Source organism: Carlito syrichta, unplaced genomic scaffold (assembly GCF_000164805.1).
Source record: "Carlito syrichta isolate Samal-C Ts95f unplaced genomic scaffold, Tarsius_syrichta-2.0.1 Scaffold315756, whole genome shotgun sequence".
Classification (NCBI taxonomy): Eukaryota; Metazoa; Chordata; class Mammalia; order Primates; family Tarsiidae; genus Carlito; species Carlito syrichta.
The window spans coordinates 200588-218474 of record NW_007259852.1 but is presented as its reverse complement, the minus strand read 5'-3'; the positions used below and the strand labels follow the sequence as shown (position 1 = coordinate 218474).

Here is a 17887-nt window from a genome sequence, read left to right as displayed (position 1 = left end):
TCTCCTGTCTCGACCTCCCAAATAGCTGGGACTACAGGTTTGCAGCACCAAACTCAGCTAATTTTTTATTTTCTGTAGAGATAGGGTCCCACTATGTTGTCCAGACTAATTTTGAGGCTCAAGTGATCCTTCCACCTTGGACTCCCAAAGCATTGTGACTACAAGTGTGAGCCACCATACCAACCTGTGAAGGCATTTTACAAAGCACAAATTATATCACAAATGTGAGTCTCTAAGTGATTTGCATTAAGTGTGTGCTGTCTTCAAAATTTCTTCCAGGAAAGGTTGGGGGTTGTATCCTATTGTTTGAAGTTCTGTATCTTCTCTTGGAAGCATTGCTGCAGAGATGAGTCATTGAGGGGACCATTGTTGTTATTATGACATTTATAGTAAATAATAATAGCACTTACAGTACACACAATACATATGCATACTTTGGGAACTTGGAACACATCAGAACACAGATCCCACAAAGAGCTGCCCAGGCATTGTTTGCTATGTCTTTACTCCCTCCTCCTTACCTCTTTCCTTCCAGTAGGTGTTAAAAGTTGTTATTCCTCATGACCTTGGCTGGCATTCTACCCACTAGTACTGGCTCTGAGATGCTGTCTGGCTTTAAAATTTTTATTAAACTTCCCTGCCTTCAAAATATCCTGTGCTACCTCCTCAAAAGAATTCAAGTAACTAGTTTAATAATCCGATAGATGTCAAACATTTAACACATTCCTGTTATTGGAGCTGAACTGAATAAGGAATGGAAGGGATTTCTTGACTTTGATGGCATTGTGTCCAATAACCTTCTATATGACCAGAACCTACAGAACTTATCTCCAGAGGTACAAAATGGAACTAGCATCATTCTGGCTATCTGACTTTTGTAAGACTTAAAATCTGAGTTAAAAAAGGATTCATTGGCAACATTTAATTTATGAAGATAGTCTATAAGCTTCCAACTTTCTGATATCTCTTGACATATCAACATGTGGCAAGAGAGGACCTCAAGGGTACAGGAGGTGCTCAAAGGGCAAGCGTGCTTAGTACCCTGGATCCCCTGTTCCACTCCATTTACTTATGGCATCTGTCTGGCCCCAAGAGGATCTGAGTTTATGACCCTTGTTGAACCCACAGAAATAACTGAATTAAATCCTGTCTCATAACCAGTTACTCATGGGTGAAATCATGGACAGATGGTTTAAGGTGAGCATATGTTGTTGCTCTGTCTCTCTTATTTCATTAAGCATTTTGCCAGCATTTTAAACAGTCTAATCATATGTCACAAAACATAAGTAGAGCAGCAGTTTACAGGGTGATAATCTAGAGTTTCTTTGAACTGCTTATTTTTAAATCCCAAGTGAAAGCTGCTTTGAGGTTTGATCTGCAGCTCAAGGTAGAACTTCACCAACTCTGAAAGTGTGAGTCTCAGGTATGTTTCAAGTCCTGTGCCTGAAAGATTTCTGTGACATCAGAAAGGAAAGTCTGGTGGGATTTTGACCACATACTTTTATGAAGAGCAAAGGTCTCCCATGAAACGTCATCATGAGTGGTTTTACGAGGCAAAGAGGACGGGCCTAGAAACTTGATGTTGGCAGCACTTGGATGCTTCATGAATTTTCTCATGACTTCACAATTCTTTTCCCTCATTTCACATGCCCAGGGGTGGGAGAAGTTTATGTAGGTAAGCTTAAGACAAAGAAAAATGGAGTCATGCTAATAGCAGGGGAAGATTTAGCAAGAGAACATAAATAATATTATTTGGAATTGGTGCCTAGAACTCCTCCTTTTTTTTTACACCAGAGAGTTGTTGTCTAGGGGCCCAAGGTGAAGGTGTGGCCTGAAGAAGGGTTCTGGGCACCTGCATGGTGCTCACAGTGAAGGCTGAAGGTCAGAAGCACAAAAGGGTCTCCATGTCTCCACATGGTTTGAAACAGGATGCAAGACTGGAGGCTCCTGATATAGAGGCTTGGGTCAAAGCATTCCTAGGTCTGTGCCAGTAGGGGACTTGTAAGCATGACCAAAGCCATGGTGGATGGCTGGTCAAAGAAATGGGCATTGTGGGTTCAAAGATCTTGATGTTACTCACACAAGACCCTCCTGTATGTCTGACTTCGGGCAATAGTAGGTTAGCCTAACCATTGCCAACCAGCCTAAACATCACCAACCAGTCTAACCAACCATCACCAACCAGCCTAAATATCATCAACCAATTGGACCATGACCCACTGGGCTAGACAGAGAATGTTTAGGGATCTAAGGAAGGGTGGCAGAGCCAGCAAGACATTTCATCAGAGACATCAACAACCACCTTCTGCACAATTAGTAATTAAAACTTTCTCAGGACCCGTGTATCTTGGAGAGCTGTGGTTTAGTGATATACCTTGTATGAAAATGTCAAACACACCACAAAAAAGCACAGAAATGGAGATGCCTAGCCTCAGTTTGGTCTTTCCTACTTGTGTTGAGTCAGAACAAAGAGTAATTAGACAAGGACAGGTAAAAATTGCTGTCATGGTAGCCCCATGAAAATGATGAACATGTCACCTGCAGGGAGTCACTTTTTCTTCTTGACAAACTCACAGATGAAGTACATAGTGCGCTGACACTCAGTGTCATTCCATCGGCCTGAGCTCAGCATCTCCACGCAGTCCTCGTGCCCGTGTGGGTCACTGGGCTCACCCTCGCCCCAATTGCTGTAGTTCTGCAGTGGTGTGTGGTCGGTGAACACATACTGGCCCTCACGCTCCAGGTCGTTCACTCCGATGAACACCCGGAAGAAGCCACTCTGGGCCACGTAGTCAGCAATGAGCGTGTTGGCCGCTGCGTCCTTAGGCATGGCGAGCATGCCCCCCCGGATCCTGCAGTGGGTCAGGGACTCCCTATAACTCTTCTCCTCCTGCACGAGGTAGTAGAATTTCTCTTCCGTCTCCCTGATCCCGGCTATGACTGTGCAGGCAGGAGAAGAAGAGCGTCATTATCTCACTCGAGAGGAGAAAACGCAAGCAGACTGTCTCCAGATTCAAACTCTTATTCAATGCTTGGGAGTTATCCTGCAGGGCCTCTTAGGAGGTTGCCACTAGTTTAATTTTTTTCTCTCCCTTTCCAGTTATCAAATGGAAACAACTTCTACCACCAGGAGAGGTTCCTCCCTCTCTTCCTCCTCGACTTCCCACACAGCTGTCCAGCAGAGCTCTTATGACAAAGCCGTGCTGTGTGCACAGCCATCGGCCCCCTCACACTGTCTTTTCCCATGTGGCTTATGCCCTAGCTCTGCATGCAGCTGCACACATGACCCTCCCTCTCCCCCACTTCCATGCCTTTCATGCCTAAAACGTCTTCTCACTGTTTCTCTGCCTGGCAAACTTCTCTACATTCTTTGGATCTCAGGGAAAACATTTTTTTTCCCTGTAAGAGGCCTCTCCCATGGCCCTGGACACCATGGAGGTGCTGAGGCATGCCCATGCCTCCCCTGCACACATCCTCCTGCACAACGCTGAGCATACTCTAGATCAGTTGCCTGTATTTCTCCCCTGCTCCACTGTGAGTGTCTTGAGGACAACAACCATGCCTTTGACACCCTCCAGCCTCAGGACTGGAACACTGCAGGGGATGGTAAATGCTTATGAACATGATATAGGAATAATGCAGATGTTCGCCCACTGGGCCATATTCCTGGGCTGTGAACATGCATGGGCTGAGGTTGTTCCTGTTTCATTCCAAGTAGGAGACAGTGACAGAGGAAAGAGTAAACTTCAGGACAGGACTGGGGACTCAATCTTCCTGCGCTCCTAACATGACAAGTGTGACTTGGGTTTCATGAGCATCTACACAGGCATTTTAGGTCCACAACTTTAATTCACAATGAAATCTATACCCACTAGAATGTAAAGAGTTATTGCTCTCTGTCCTACCTTTGGGGTCTGGTTTATTCATGACATTTGAAGTCATCAGAGACAAAATCTTCAGCAGGGGCTACAGCCAGAGTGACCATGAGGGTGGCTAGTTAATATCAGATACTTCCTATCCTTCTAGTCTCACGAGATGAGGATGAACACAAGACAGCATCTGTGTACATCCAGCAATGTATAACAGCTATAGATGGGTAACAGCTAATGAGAGTAACTAAATGAAGCCAGTTGTTGCAGCAACTATGATAGTTCCCTCACTTATACCATCTCAGAAGAGAATATATACACCCTTTCCTCTTTAAGGGCTTTACTTATAACTAATATGCAAAAATGAACAAGGGACACCAAAAAATGACAACTATGGGAAATTGCACAACTTAGAGGAACACATAATGTTCATGCTGGCTTGTTTGTGGGTAGTGGAGTCATAGAAACTTGTGCTCCAATCCTGCCCCACTGCTTGCTAGGACAAGTGTCCCGCTGGGCTTCAGTTTAATCAAGTATCCACATCATAACAATTGTCATGACAACCCAGTGAGACAATGCTAGCGGATGTGCACTATCCCATTCACTCGGGAGTAGCTATTGTTATATTATTTCTGTTTTCTGAAATGCTGGTTCTACTTGGCCCTTGCTGTCTCTGTCTCTTTCTATTCTTATGGTGCCATGTGCAAAACTCTTCCTTTTCCTAATTCTGCTTCCTGAGGAGAGTCTCTATTCTGCCCTTAGCAATGCACATGCATATGAGTCTATGTAGTGGACTTGAAGTATCCTGGGTCAGAGTGGACAACTGGCATGCTGAGAGACCTTTAAATGGTGACACTGTCTTAACAAGCCTTTGCCAAACCCAAGTCATTTCCTGATAGGAGTATTAGAATTGTATGGCTCGCAACAGCTAAAGCATGGAACCAACCGTGCTGTCCATTGAAACTATACTGAATAAAAACAATGTGGTACATATACATGATGGAATATTATGCAGCCATAAAGGACAAACATATAGACTTCACAGCAACTTGGATGGATTTAGAATCTAGAATACTGCGTGATCTATCACAGAAACAAAGAACAGAGTTCCATATGTTCTCACTCATAAGCAGACCTTGAACATTTACCATAGTACAATAAGAAAGGGATTGGAAGTAGCAGGAAAATGCCTAGATGGGGGTGAGGACACAACATTAATAAGGGTAACTGATCTCAAACCAGGCAAAGTGGGGACCAAAGAGAGGCCCAAACGTTACCTGCACAATGTCCACTTGTATACCTAATCCTGAATTGTACTCCACATCTTTAAAATAAAATATATATTTTTTAAAAAGAATTGTAGTGTTGGAAGAGATGAATCAATAGGTACACAGCACAAAGCAGAAGAGAGTGTGCTAACCATTCTTGACAAACTTCATAGATGTCTTGAGTCGAGCAACACTAATATCCAGTTGTCCAACAACTTTCCGGTATCTTCCACAATCACAGACAGTACCTTTTAAGTGACAAAAATTGTGAATTCATGTTGAAGTACACACAGACCAGGCGGAGGAAACACTTGTTCTCTACCCAGTACTTACTGCCATTCTCTAGTCTGGCTTAGTCTCTCTGTGAATGACTGTACTTTAAACCTTTTATTTAAAACAAGGTTCTGGCTGGGCTCAGTGGTTCACGCCTATAATCCCAGCACTTTGGGAGGCGGAGGTGAGAGGATTGCCTGAGCCCACGGGTTCAAGACCAGTCTGGGCAACTTGGTGAGACCTCATCTCTACAATAAATCAAAAAATTATCTGGGCGTGGTAACACGCACCTGTAGTTCCAGCTACTTGGAAGGCTGAAGGGGAAGAATTGCCTGAGCCCAGCAGGTCAAGACTGTGGTGACTGCCAGTGTGCCTCTGCACTCCAGGCTGGGCAACAAAGTGAGATACCGACTCCAAAAAGAAAAAAAAAATAAAACTAAACAAACAAATAAATAAAACAAGGTTCCAATTTACACTATTTTTAGAATTTCAGAATACTTTAGCTGTTTCAAATGAGTTAAAAAACAATTTTAGACTAGTTTTTTAAAAAAATAATAAATATGACAAACTGCTCCACATGCGTAGTGCACCATTTGGCATTCTTGTTGAACACAGACTGTGTCTGCCCAGTCTCAGAACACAACTTTTATAGCTTTCTTAGAACAAATTTCCAAGCAGCCCTCTCTTCTGTTACTGTATTATTCACTAGCTCATACAGCCTTCTTGAAACAGGAGAGACTGCTCATGATTACCTCAAATGTTGGTCTTAATTACCCATTTAAAATACAGCTTATGTATTTCAAGGATCCTCTAAACACAGCCAGTCTACAATTTTAAGAACCAGTTGTCAGTTTGTGGATTAACCATAACTTTAATTTGTCATTCATCCTTCTTTCTCACATACCTTTTCAACTACCTACAGACATTGCTGTGACAGAGAAGAAATTATAACGAAAATGACATCAAATTCAAATGATTTCTTCTCTATTTGATAGCTGTTTCATATAAACACTTCCATTTGTTTTCCTCTTTGGTAGTGTGAAAAATAAAAATGATTTTATTAGCCAAAGGAAAAAAAAAATCAATGTTTATGCACATCCACAGCTAATAGAAGGCACATGAAAAGTCCTTAGACTTTGTCTTCACTACACCCCTGTGGATAGAAACACCCAGAATCACTCAGAAACACCCACTTCCTTTCCCTGCATGTGGCACTGAAGTGCACTCTATCAGTACTCGGAGACCTGCTCTGGTCACAGATGTCTGTTCCATGACCAGGTTCCGTTCTGCTGCAAGCCAGGCCATCAGACACTCTGTAGCCAGGACTTGGTGGAAATGCTTGTGGTGTGCGAGGCATGGCACACTGGCCTGTTTCCAGGTTTCCACTTCGCCAGGAGGACCACAACTGGACTGGTATCTCACAGTACAAGGCAGGGGTGAAACACACATCAGCCCTTCCCAGGGCTTGAGAAGCCAACAGGGAATGGGAGGAAAGTTTCTTTTTCCCCTTCCTTCCAGCCTGAGGAAACTCAGGGGAAGCCCCTGAACAATACTTGCTTTTATTTGAGACATACTTACTTTTTAGATGAATACTTTTGGAAGGATGCTATGGATCAAAAAGAAAAGTGAGTATGGCATACCTGCTTTGCCTTTTTCTCCAGGAACTCCAAGCAAACCTTTTTCCCCTTTGTCACCTGAAGAAAAAAATAACAGCAAACCAAAAAGAAAGAAAGAAAGAAAAGGGTAAATTATTTCACACTCAAAGTTAGAGTAAATCCTGATTTATTTAGAGCAAGCATAGAATTCCAGCAAATGTGAAGGAACATGTGAATCAGTGTTGCCTAGCCCACTGGCACATTTTTATAACATGGCCTTCTGAACAAGGTTAATGCAACGCTCAGCATGATTTCAGTTTTAAAAGCACTGTTATTTTTCAAATCTGAATACATCTTTTCGCACTCTGTGGTGTCTTTATTATGACCCAAGTTATTCCATGTGGCTTTGCCCCTGAATTTTAAAAAAATATGCATTGTTTTTTTTTCAATTAAATTCAGCAAATGTTTACTATTTAAGAAAGATGAAAGGCTGGGTGCTTTGAGAGGATGTACAAAGAGATAAGATGAAACCTCTGACTTGAAGGCATTTAGTGTTTAGAAGAGATATGAGGTATGTACATATCTACAATACAAAGTCACATCAGATGCACTGAAATATCAGCCTCGGCAATTTTCCTTTCTGCTTTATTTGTATCTAACCATTTCTCACTCAGTCAGAGCCATCAACAAAATAATCCTCAAAGAAGCAGAATTTTTAAAGCAGAGAGAAAGAAAATAATGTGATTTTTTTTCAACTTCAAAATAAGCTCTTGAAGCCCACATCAGATGCAAAAATGAAAGCAAAAGCTTTGGATTTGCAAGAATAAGTGTTTGGCTGATGTTCTTGAGAGTCAAAAGAGAAGACTCTTATAGAAGTAGAGTAGACTTTATGCTTCAGTGATCATCTGGGGAAAGAAGAAATCAGGAGAGATGGACACAGGATGAGGGCCCCCTGAGGTATGGAGCTGAGTCTCATAGAAATTGGCCATAAGATCCAAGAGGACAATGCAGAAGGGAATGGGCATGAGTTGAGGGCCAACCTGGCCTCACCTCCTCTAGCATCAGGGACATGTGGAGTCATCTGCAGGGTGTCCCATGCTGTGCCCCCAAAGACGCCCATCAGTCCTCCTTGTTACCATCTGCTTTGCTCAGTGTTCTTCTTAAAAGGCCTTTGCATAATGGCTGTTGTCATCCAGAAGAAGGAGGCTCTGCCAGGGCCCCAAGGATTTGCTAAATCTTTCTAAAGCAACCCATGTTGACACCTTTCTTTAGCATGAGACTAGACACCTGCACACTCATCAGACAGAAGAGGAGTCCTTTACATCCAATGTGCAGTTCATGTGAGCAGGAAGAGGCCTTGGAGCTTGGACTTGGATAAACAAGACAACGGTGAACTTGATGACAATACAATATGATTGATGTGAGAGACATTGAAAAGAGATGACACACTTTGAATGGGAGCTGGAGGTGACAGTGTCTCCCTGGAAGGCCAAGGAAGGCCTTCACCCAAGCTGGGCTAGAGAAGCTGCAGCAGCTGAAAACGGAGTAGGTCAGGACAACCTGTAGTTAGGGCACCGGCGGGAAAATGTACAGGCACACTCCAGGCACCTGCCCAGCAAGACCCACCCGCTCACACCTAGCTGTAGCCTGAAACACCTCATTCCTTTGTGTGCAAGTTGAAAAAGATTCGAGTAGATTTTGGAGACAACTCATTCAAGAGCATGAACATATATCTACCATTGTCAAGTGTTGTTCTGGACACTTACACGTGTGGTCCTAGTAAATGGGTGAGCAACGTGTTATCACTCTCTATTCCACAGCTGAGGAAACTGTGGTTTAGAGATGCAAAACAACTTACTCGAGGTCATCCAGAGATGAAGTGGCAGCAATGGTAAACCCAATCGTTTCTGACTCCTAGTTCACAGTCCTTTCAAAGGCACGAACCAATGATTGAATGAAGAAAAGCAAAAGTGTTTGGAAAATGTCATCAAAAATTTAAAAAATAGCAGTTCTTTTCACCACTCAAAACAGCATGGACTTAAAAGGTGGTATGACTACAAGTGTAATATTTTGATTGTTTAAAAGACTGGATTTTCTTTGCATATGAATCCCTTTTACTTCAACATAGATTGCACGCTCTCTCCAGAACTGCTGTGACCTCGGTTCTGGGCTAAGTCCTGCAATGGTCGTAAAAAAGGGTCAACAGAGTGCTTGGGGAGACTGTGGGTTTTCAAGGAAAGCTAAGTACACAACAGAAGACATGGAGACAGGACACTGTCACGTACCAGCTCAGTGAAATGGATGCAAAGCAGAAGGGTGCTCACGAGGAAAAGACTGCTGCGCATCAGGACAGAGGCGGCGTTGGGGAGGCAGGAACCTTGGCATATCTTAACAATGTGGGAAAAAGTTTCTTGGATTGGCATGTGGCTCTTTTTCTGAGAAGATATAAATACTGTGACTACTTTCCTGTATTGTGACATGAGCTCCTTCCCTCTGCAACAGACGGGAGCACCAAAGAAGTGAAAGACCATGGAATCCGAAAAAAAACCACTTTTGTCCCTGACCCTGTATTTACTAGTTACATGCAGACAGGTTACTTAATTTCTTTAAGTCTCCATGTCTTCATTTACAAGCAGAAATAGTAGAATCTAAAATTATAAGATCACGAAGGAGAATAAACTAGGTGAGGAATATTCCCTTACAAGGGGATGAGCACTGGACAGGACCCACAGAGGGTGCCCACCAGATGTTAGCATCTGCTTCCTAAGTTTGAGAGACAGGAAAAGAACACAGGCCAAGCACTCAGCCAGTTCACAGGAGGTTGGGGCTTAGAATACCTATTTTCCCCCAATGAATAATGTCTCAAAGCCATCCACAAAAACTGATTTTGGCTGATGAGTGAAGCATGTCTGTAATAACTGTCTAAAAGTTGAAGAATTAGAAGTCACACTCAAACAAGAAAAACATCATAATGCTTTCAGTGTAAAAGGATTATTGACCTTAAATGAAAAACATTTATTTTGCTATGAGATGAAGTTTACCTATACTAAATCATCCCTATTTTTTATTCCTCAAATGAAATATTGGCATCCAGAGAACTATCCCATTCATGCAAGTGACAACATTAAGGTCAACCTAGAAAGTTGAGATTAATCTAAGTCAGTAAAAACCTATAGAAGGGCCATCATAAAAGTGAAGACAATAAATTTCAAAGTACACATTAAAAACGAAATTAACCCAAGTGAGTTAGAACACTGCCCCTCCTTTTTAAAAAAAATTCCAAGACATGCTCATTAATTTTGATTGCATATTTCTGGAGGAGAAGGAAATTTTAGTAGCCAATGGTGGAAATCTATATTTAGGGACATGGAACTTACAGAAACAACGAGTAGTAAAAAGAGCCACACTGTAGGTAATAATGTTTTATCATTCATTTTTTTCATTCTTAATGCAACAACCACCTAGAAAGTGTCAGCAATACGCATTGGGATAAAGTGATTAAACAACAGTATCCCCCATAAAGCTTACACTTATTTAAACAAACCTAGTCAATCTTTCATTCATTTGTTCCCCCTAGAAGTTCTAGGGGAAAACACTCAAGCTAGTCTACCTCGACAGAGTCAGGAATAGAGGCCGCACCAGGTGCTGTGCCGAGCCTTGGGAGGAGGAATTGGCAGGAAAGAAACAGGGTTGGTTAACCCTATTATTTTCTAGACTGTTGCTTTTTCAGCATTTCTGGAAGTTCATCCACTTTGAGGCTTAGTCAGTTATACTAAGAATTCTTTTTTTTTTAGTGGTCAATCCCAGTACCTTGTGTATTGGGAAGGTCTCATCTAGGGAAACTAAGAATTCTTGAGCCTTCCTACCACTCTCCATCATGTGGACTTATTTTAAGACCTGGCTCAAGATCATTCTAACTCTTCTAGTTGGAGTCTCATTTAGACTTGACATGGGTAAACCAAGGAAGTGCAAATTCAGGAAGGACTCATTGAAAGGTGCAGTTCTTCCACTGGACTTGTTCATGGCGGTGATTCTCCATCCTCCTCCACCCCTGCCACCCCAGTTGATTATGTGGGATCTCCACCCCATCAACATGGCTGTATCTCAGAAATCTTGAAGCCAACATCCCACTTTCTGGCTGTACTTTTCCATGCCTTTTATTAGTGGTTAAATGAAGTTGATAAAGGTAAGATCAGATCCATGATGCGTTTTATCTAAAGTTTATACAATAGGAAGGGCCCTCTTTAAAAAAATACAAAATTGCAAATGGAAAAGTAGTTGTAAAAGTGAATATTTATCATAAGGAAATAAATAAAAACAAATTACTAAACTTTAAAAGTAAATAAGCACCACATTACAAAATTCACCAAAACATTTAAACAATGAATGGATTTTTGTGCCTCAATAATTCTTTTTTCACAACTATTGGCGCCACATGTTCGGCTGCATTCACTGCTTCTTTATTTGGCCACAAATTCTTTATAGTGTCATCTTTAAGAGACAACAGAGGGATAATAGAGTCAGAAGACAGTCTTTCCTCTAGCACAGTTCATCAAGAGTTATTCTATTAAATTTAGCTTATTAAAATAAAACACAAACAAAAGTGTGCCAACATAAAGGCTCAGCTTGTGCCTTTTCACAGGGTGAAATACCTATGTAACCACCACAATTAAGTCTTTGGAAGCCCCGCTTGTGCCATATCTGGGTCATCACTTTCCTTTTTTCCAAGGGTCACCATCCTGACTTATAACCATTTGTATATTTTCACACTATACATTTTTCATGCTGTTGAATTTTTTATAAATGGAATAATTTGGCACATAGGGTTTTTTTCTTTTTGGATTATTTTACCCAATACCATGTCCATGATATTTATCCATTTTACTGCATATCGAGACAGTGTATTTATTTGCATTACACAGTAAAGCAGTGCAGGGGAGCTTCAGTTATTCCACATCCTTGCTAACACTAAATATTGTCCGTCATTTTGATTTTAACCACTTCAGTGAGCGTGCAGCGCTATCATATTTTAATCAAATTGACATCACCTGATGAAGTTGGCACTTTTCCATATATTTATTGTTCATTTGAATGTTTTTTTGTTTTTGTTTTTGTTTTTTGGTGAAGTGTCTGTTTTTCTTTTGGGTTATCAGCGTTTTTTTAAATTGATTTCTATGATGCCCTTATATGTTTTAAACATAAGTCCTTCATTGGATGCATATGCAGCACATACTAATGTGGTTTCCTTTTTTGTTCCCTGAGAAGTATCTTTTAATGAATGAAAATTCTTTATTTTGACAGAGTTCAATTTGTTATTTTTCTTTCATGGTTAGTCCTTTTCATATACTGTTAAAAAGTTGTATCAAAAGTATAGACTTTATTAACTTCTAGAAGCATTATTGCTTTACGTTTCAAATGTGTGTCTTGCAATTTTAGATTTATCAGCAAATTTAGATCTAAAACCCAGCAATTTTAGATTGAGTGCTAAATATGGGGTCAAAATTATTATCCAATTAACCCATCACTACATATTGATAGGCTCATAATTTCTATTGCAAAATAACATCAACTTATATAAATCAAGTCTGGCGTTTGTTTCTGGACTGTATTTCTTTCTATTAGTCTGTCTACCTCGGTACAATATCAACACTATCTTAATGGCTTAGCTTTATAACAAATTCTTAAATTCAATTATTTAAGTCTTCTAGCTTTTTTCCCCCAATTTTTCAAGATTGTCTTGGGGTTTTTTTAGGTCCTTTTCATTTAAACACAAATTTCATGTTGACTTGTCAATCAAAAAAGAAAACACCCTTGGGATTTTGATTGAGATCACATTGAATTTATAGGTCAATTTGGGGAGAATTGTCATCTTAACAATTTTGAGTCTTGCAATCCATGAATATAGTTTTACTTTTTTTTTTGATATTCTTTAATTTCTTTCATTGCCATTGTGTAAAGATTACTGTGGATGGCTTGTACAACTTTTCTTAGATTTATTCCTAGTTATTTGATCATTTTGACTGTTATAAATGGCATATTTTAAATTTATTTTTTAATTGTTTCTACATAGAAACAACATTGGTTGTAGTATGTTATGCTGTCTAGAAAACTTATCAATATAAACAGCTTATTTGTCAATTTTTAAATATTTTCTAGTTGTGCAATTATGTCATCTGCAAATAATGACCTTCTTATTCCTTAATTTTCAGTGACCATGGTTCTTATTTTTCTTGCCTTTTATCTCTGGCTAGAACCTCATGCATAATGATGATTTGAATTGGTGATCTCCAAATCTAATTAACCAATCGGAATTGGTCATCTCCAGTTTCAGGGAGCATTGAATATTGAATACGATTTTTAAGTAGATATTTGTTGTTGATATTCCTTTTTAGATAGATAAGTATGTTTCCTTCCATTTGTAATTTGCTAAGATTTTTTAAAAACATAAATAGATACATGTTTAAATAAATGTTCCTCAGAATTACTGGAGTTCTAACTGGAGATATGGGCCATTTTCCTAGGCCACTCTTCTTTGGCAAGCCTTGAATGCCAATTCAACTTGAGCATTTTTCTGCTCAAGCCTCTTAGGACTGCCCCACTTTTGAACTAGTGAATGACTTGGAAGGAAAAGTAGTAAAGGAGGCACAGCTTAGCCAAGTATGATACCCCTCTCCTCCTAAAGTCCTACTCATCTTGATAACCCTCTTATGCCTCCAAACATGTATTTGATTTTTTTTTGAACCCAGCTAGTCATACTTAGAAGAAAGATTAATCTATTGCAGGGAAATTCATCATGCCCTGTGGCAGAAGTCTGTTTTATTTTTATAAGCAATGGTGTCATAATTTTATTTTTATTTTATTTTTATTTTATTTTATTTTTTTGAGTTGGAGTCTCACTCTGTCACCCAGACTGGAGTGCAATGGCCATTCCTGGCCACCGTAGCCTTGACCTGCTGGGCTCCGGTGAACCTTCCGCCTCAGCCTTTCGAGTAGCTGGAATTATAGGCATGCGCTACCACACTCAGCTAATTTTTTGATTTTATTGTAGAGATGAGGTCTCACTGCCCAGGCGGGTCTCGAACCCTCAGGCTCAGGCAATCCACTCACCTCAGTCTCCCAAATGCGTGAGATTACAGGCTGAGCCACTGAGCCCAGCTCAAAATTTTATTTTAACTTTACAGCTTCTTATTGGTGATATGTATAAATTAAGACTATTGTCAAATTTATCACTGAAAAGTCTTTTCCATACATAAGCTTTTGTTAGATTTGGAAGTATTTTCCACAGACTAGTTCTGGCCCTGTGGATATCAGAGTCCCACATTCTCATGTGGATGCCCCAGGACCATTGGTGTGAGAACCTGACCTCTCCGGCAGCATGACCTTGGCTGGGCTACACAGTGAGAGGTAGGAGGGTTCTTGGACACTGTTCCTACCTAGAAATTGCTAACGAAACCTTAGCTGCACATGGAGTAACTTCAGGCTCCATAAACATATCTCATGGACTCCAGGCTAAATGTTTTCCCACTCCAGCTCCTCTCAGAGAGCCCCCAGGATCCTCCCATCCATTTCAAAACCACTGATGAAGGAGAGGACTAGTGAGGGAAGCTGGAGAGGAAGAGAGCGGTCCTGACCCAGGCATGCACAGCGAGGCATAGCACGCAAGGATGCAAAAGATGCCCTGCCTTATACAAGGCAAGGAAGGAGTTGTCATAAGGCTAGGAGACCAAAGAAATACCAGGGATAGTCCCACTGATGACATGCAAAAAACTGTAATCAGAAATCACTGAGTTCTTCCAAAAATGTTACTTTAAATGATAATCTAACAAGCACCAATTATAAAGCTCTATTGGGATGAAAAATTGTACAAATACATAAATACATAAAGTACAAATATGTACACAATACGTAAACAGATATACAATCCCTGGTTAGTGTTAACATACCATAGGAAAGGCAGTTAGCTGAAAAGCCTTGCTGGGGGGGCGGGGCATTCATTTTTGAAAATGTTGGAAAGCACTATTTTAGCCAGTTGAGGTTAATCTATCTTTACAAATTTTACTGAGATATGCGGCCATGTATACTCATTGCTGAGGCTTCTGTCAGGGTCTGGGAAGGACCCAAAAACATGAGGATGCTTCATGGTGAAGTCACCACAGACACACTCAGCAGGATTTGTGACCCATGATTGGCCCATGAGGCTGTCCCCAAGTGGTGAGGGTTTCTGCCACAGGTGAGTGTGTAAGACAAGCTTTGGAGTCAGAAAAGTCCATCGCTATTTCTTCTCAGTTGGACTGTCCTTCATCCTGGCCTTGAGTGTAAGAAGTCCTCCCAGGAAAGAGCTGGAAGAGTGGGAGAGAGGACCAGAGGAGGCCATGGCCTCCACCCAGCCCATCCATCAGCCCTGCAAGATGTCCTGCTGGACAGGAAGTTGTGGGTGCCATTACACAGTCACTCAAGCACTTATGAAAAGACAGAGAACAATGCTGCGATAAACATATGTGTGCAGGTATCTTTTTTTATAGAGTGATTTGAGTTCTTCCAGGTATATTCCCAGTAGGGGTCATATGGAAAGTCGATTTTTAGAACTTTAAGGAATCACCAGATTGCCACAGAGGCTGTATTAGTTTACACTCCCATCAACATTGTAGAAGTGTTCCCCTTTGGCCACATCCCCTCTAGCATCTGTTATTTTTTGAGTTATTGATGGTGGCAACATGGAACCAACCATGCTGTCCATCAAAATAGTACTGGATTTTAAAAAATGTGGTACACATACACAATGGAATATCATGCAGCCATAAAGAAGAACAAAATCATGAACTTCACAGCAATCTGGATGGGATTGGAATTTATAATACTGAGTGACCTTTCACAGAAACAAAGATCTGAGTATCACATATTATTACTCATAAGTGGACCTTGAACAACTACCATAATACTGTAAGAAAAGGATTGACAGTGGCATGAAATTATGGGGGGGCAGGGAGGGGAAGGGAGGTGGGATTAACAGTAGTTGATATCTGCCTGGGGAAGGGGGACACACCTCATCAACAAGGGTACCTGCACAATGCATATTTGTATACCTAACCCTGAATTGTTCCCCACAATTTTAAAATAAAAATTAAAAAAAAGAAAAGAAAAGATGGAGGGACACCAGGTGCAGAAGTGATGTCACTCACGCACTGGGCTCCCTGACCTGACCCTAGCACAAGCATCTCTTGCAGCCCCCCATAATGTTACTGCTCTTCAGGGCTCAGGTCTGTCCTTTCTCCTGTCTATTTGCCTTCCTTTCCTGTAGGGTTCCTGGGGTAGTCATGTTAATTCAGTACCACAACTTTTTGAGAAAGTCCTATCTTCCTGAACAGGCCAGGAGTCCCTTGCAAGAAAATTGTAATTCATTCAGCTTTTTACTCTCTAAACTAAGTGGGACAACGCCTGCATGAATTATTGAATCTTAGGAGGGGTTAGAAGCTGTTCCCACTGGGACCTTGTAAGCGAAGGAGAGGAAAGGGGTACTCAGATGATGCAGCTAAGACTGCCTCGACGTCATAATGTTGAGGCTGTGATGACACAAGAACAGGGCATGACTGGGTATACACACATATCCTTTGAGTTCCCATCCTGGTCATAGGTCACAGGTGCAGACGCTTTAGTTACTGCTCTCATATTAAGAAAGAAAGTTATACTGCCCTCTTGTGTTTTGTGTTTGATGAATAATCATATATCATTTTAATTATATCTAGGATTTGTAACCAACCAGTAGATTCCCAGAGTAATTCAATGCAGAAACTGCCAGAGCTTGATGCCTGACTCTGTTCCTGAAATCTTGTTTTGTTTTGCTCAAGGCCTTGCTTTTCCTGAGCCATAAGGTACATTGCTCATGCATGGAAGAAAAGCCAAGCTGTGAAGACAGATGATTCATATCTCAAAAGAAAGGAACGGGATTATTTTCATGATGCAAAACCTTAAACATATGTTAAACATATGTTAATTTACTTTCAATTGCTACTAGAGAAGAGTCAAATGTAACTCACCCTTCTTGCCAATGGGCCCAGTCTTTCCAATGTTGCCCTGGTCTCCAGCATCCCCCAGTTGTCCTTTAATTCCTATAAGGAAACATACCATCTTTATGCCATGAGGTTTTATCTTCTCTTGAAAGACGTGGTTAATGTGATATTCCCTTGAAATAAACACCAAACAGTAAACTCTTCTACTTGTGATATCTGACATATATCTTGTGCTATACTGTCCATTTCAACAGTTTTAATATATGTATTAAAATTAAAATGTGGACAAGTATGACTATCCTGTGTAAGTGACATTAAATGCTTCCTGGTGCAGTATTTCCAGGATGATCAAAGTGCACTCAACACCAAGGCTAGACAAGGACTCATGGAAGCTTTTGCATATGCTCTCCTGGTTCTGCTCTTCTCAAGATACAGTGAGGCTTCTCTCTGAGGTCCTATTTTCTCTCTTTTTAAAACAAGCTTTGACAAGCTCAGTCACTTTACAGCAGGCTAGGGAAGGTGTCATCATGAAACCTAGTGGTCAGACATCAGGGATGTCCTGCTGAGGCATTCTCCAAAAACTAGGATCCAGAATCACTGAGTTCTTCCAAAATTATTATTATTTTATGAAAATCTAAAAACAACTTTGCTAATAATAAAGGTTTATTTTTGTAGAAATAATTTTGCAGCTCACACTTATTTTATAGTTTTGTTTAAATCAGTATTTTTCAATTAGCCGGGCATGGTGATGCACACTGGTAGTCCCAGCCACTTGGGAGACTGAGCTCAGGAGATCTAGGCTGCAGTGAGCTGTGATTGTGCCACTTGACTACAGCCTAGGCAACAGAGTGAGACTCCGACTCAAAAAACAAAAA

General features: G+C 40.8%; 1 protein-coding gene across 1 annotated transcript in view; it reads right to left on the bottom strand.

Moving 5' to 3' along the window:
• Positions 1-2548: 2548 nt before the first annotated feature.
• COLEC10 (collectin subfamily member 10) overlaps positions 2549-17887 on the bottom strand; it is a 36174-nt gene continuing 20835 nt past the window's right edge. Inside the window, exons 3-6 of the mRNA XM_008073213.2 lie at positions 17040-17111; positions 7051-7104; positions 5290-5385; positions 2549-2940 (exon numbers count right to left, since the gene is read on the bottom strand). Coding sequence (XP_008071404.1) covers positions 2549-2940; positions 5290-5385; positions 7051-7104; positions 17040-17111 — 614 coding nt within the window. The remainder of the gene's footprint in view (positions 2941-5289; positions 5386-7050; positions 7105-17039; positions 17112-17887) is intronic.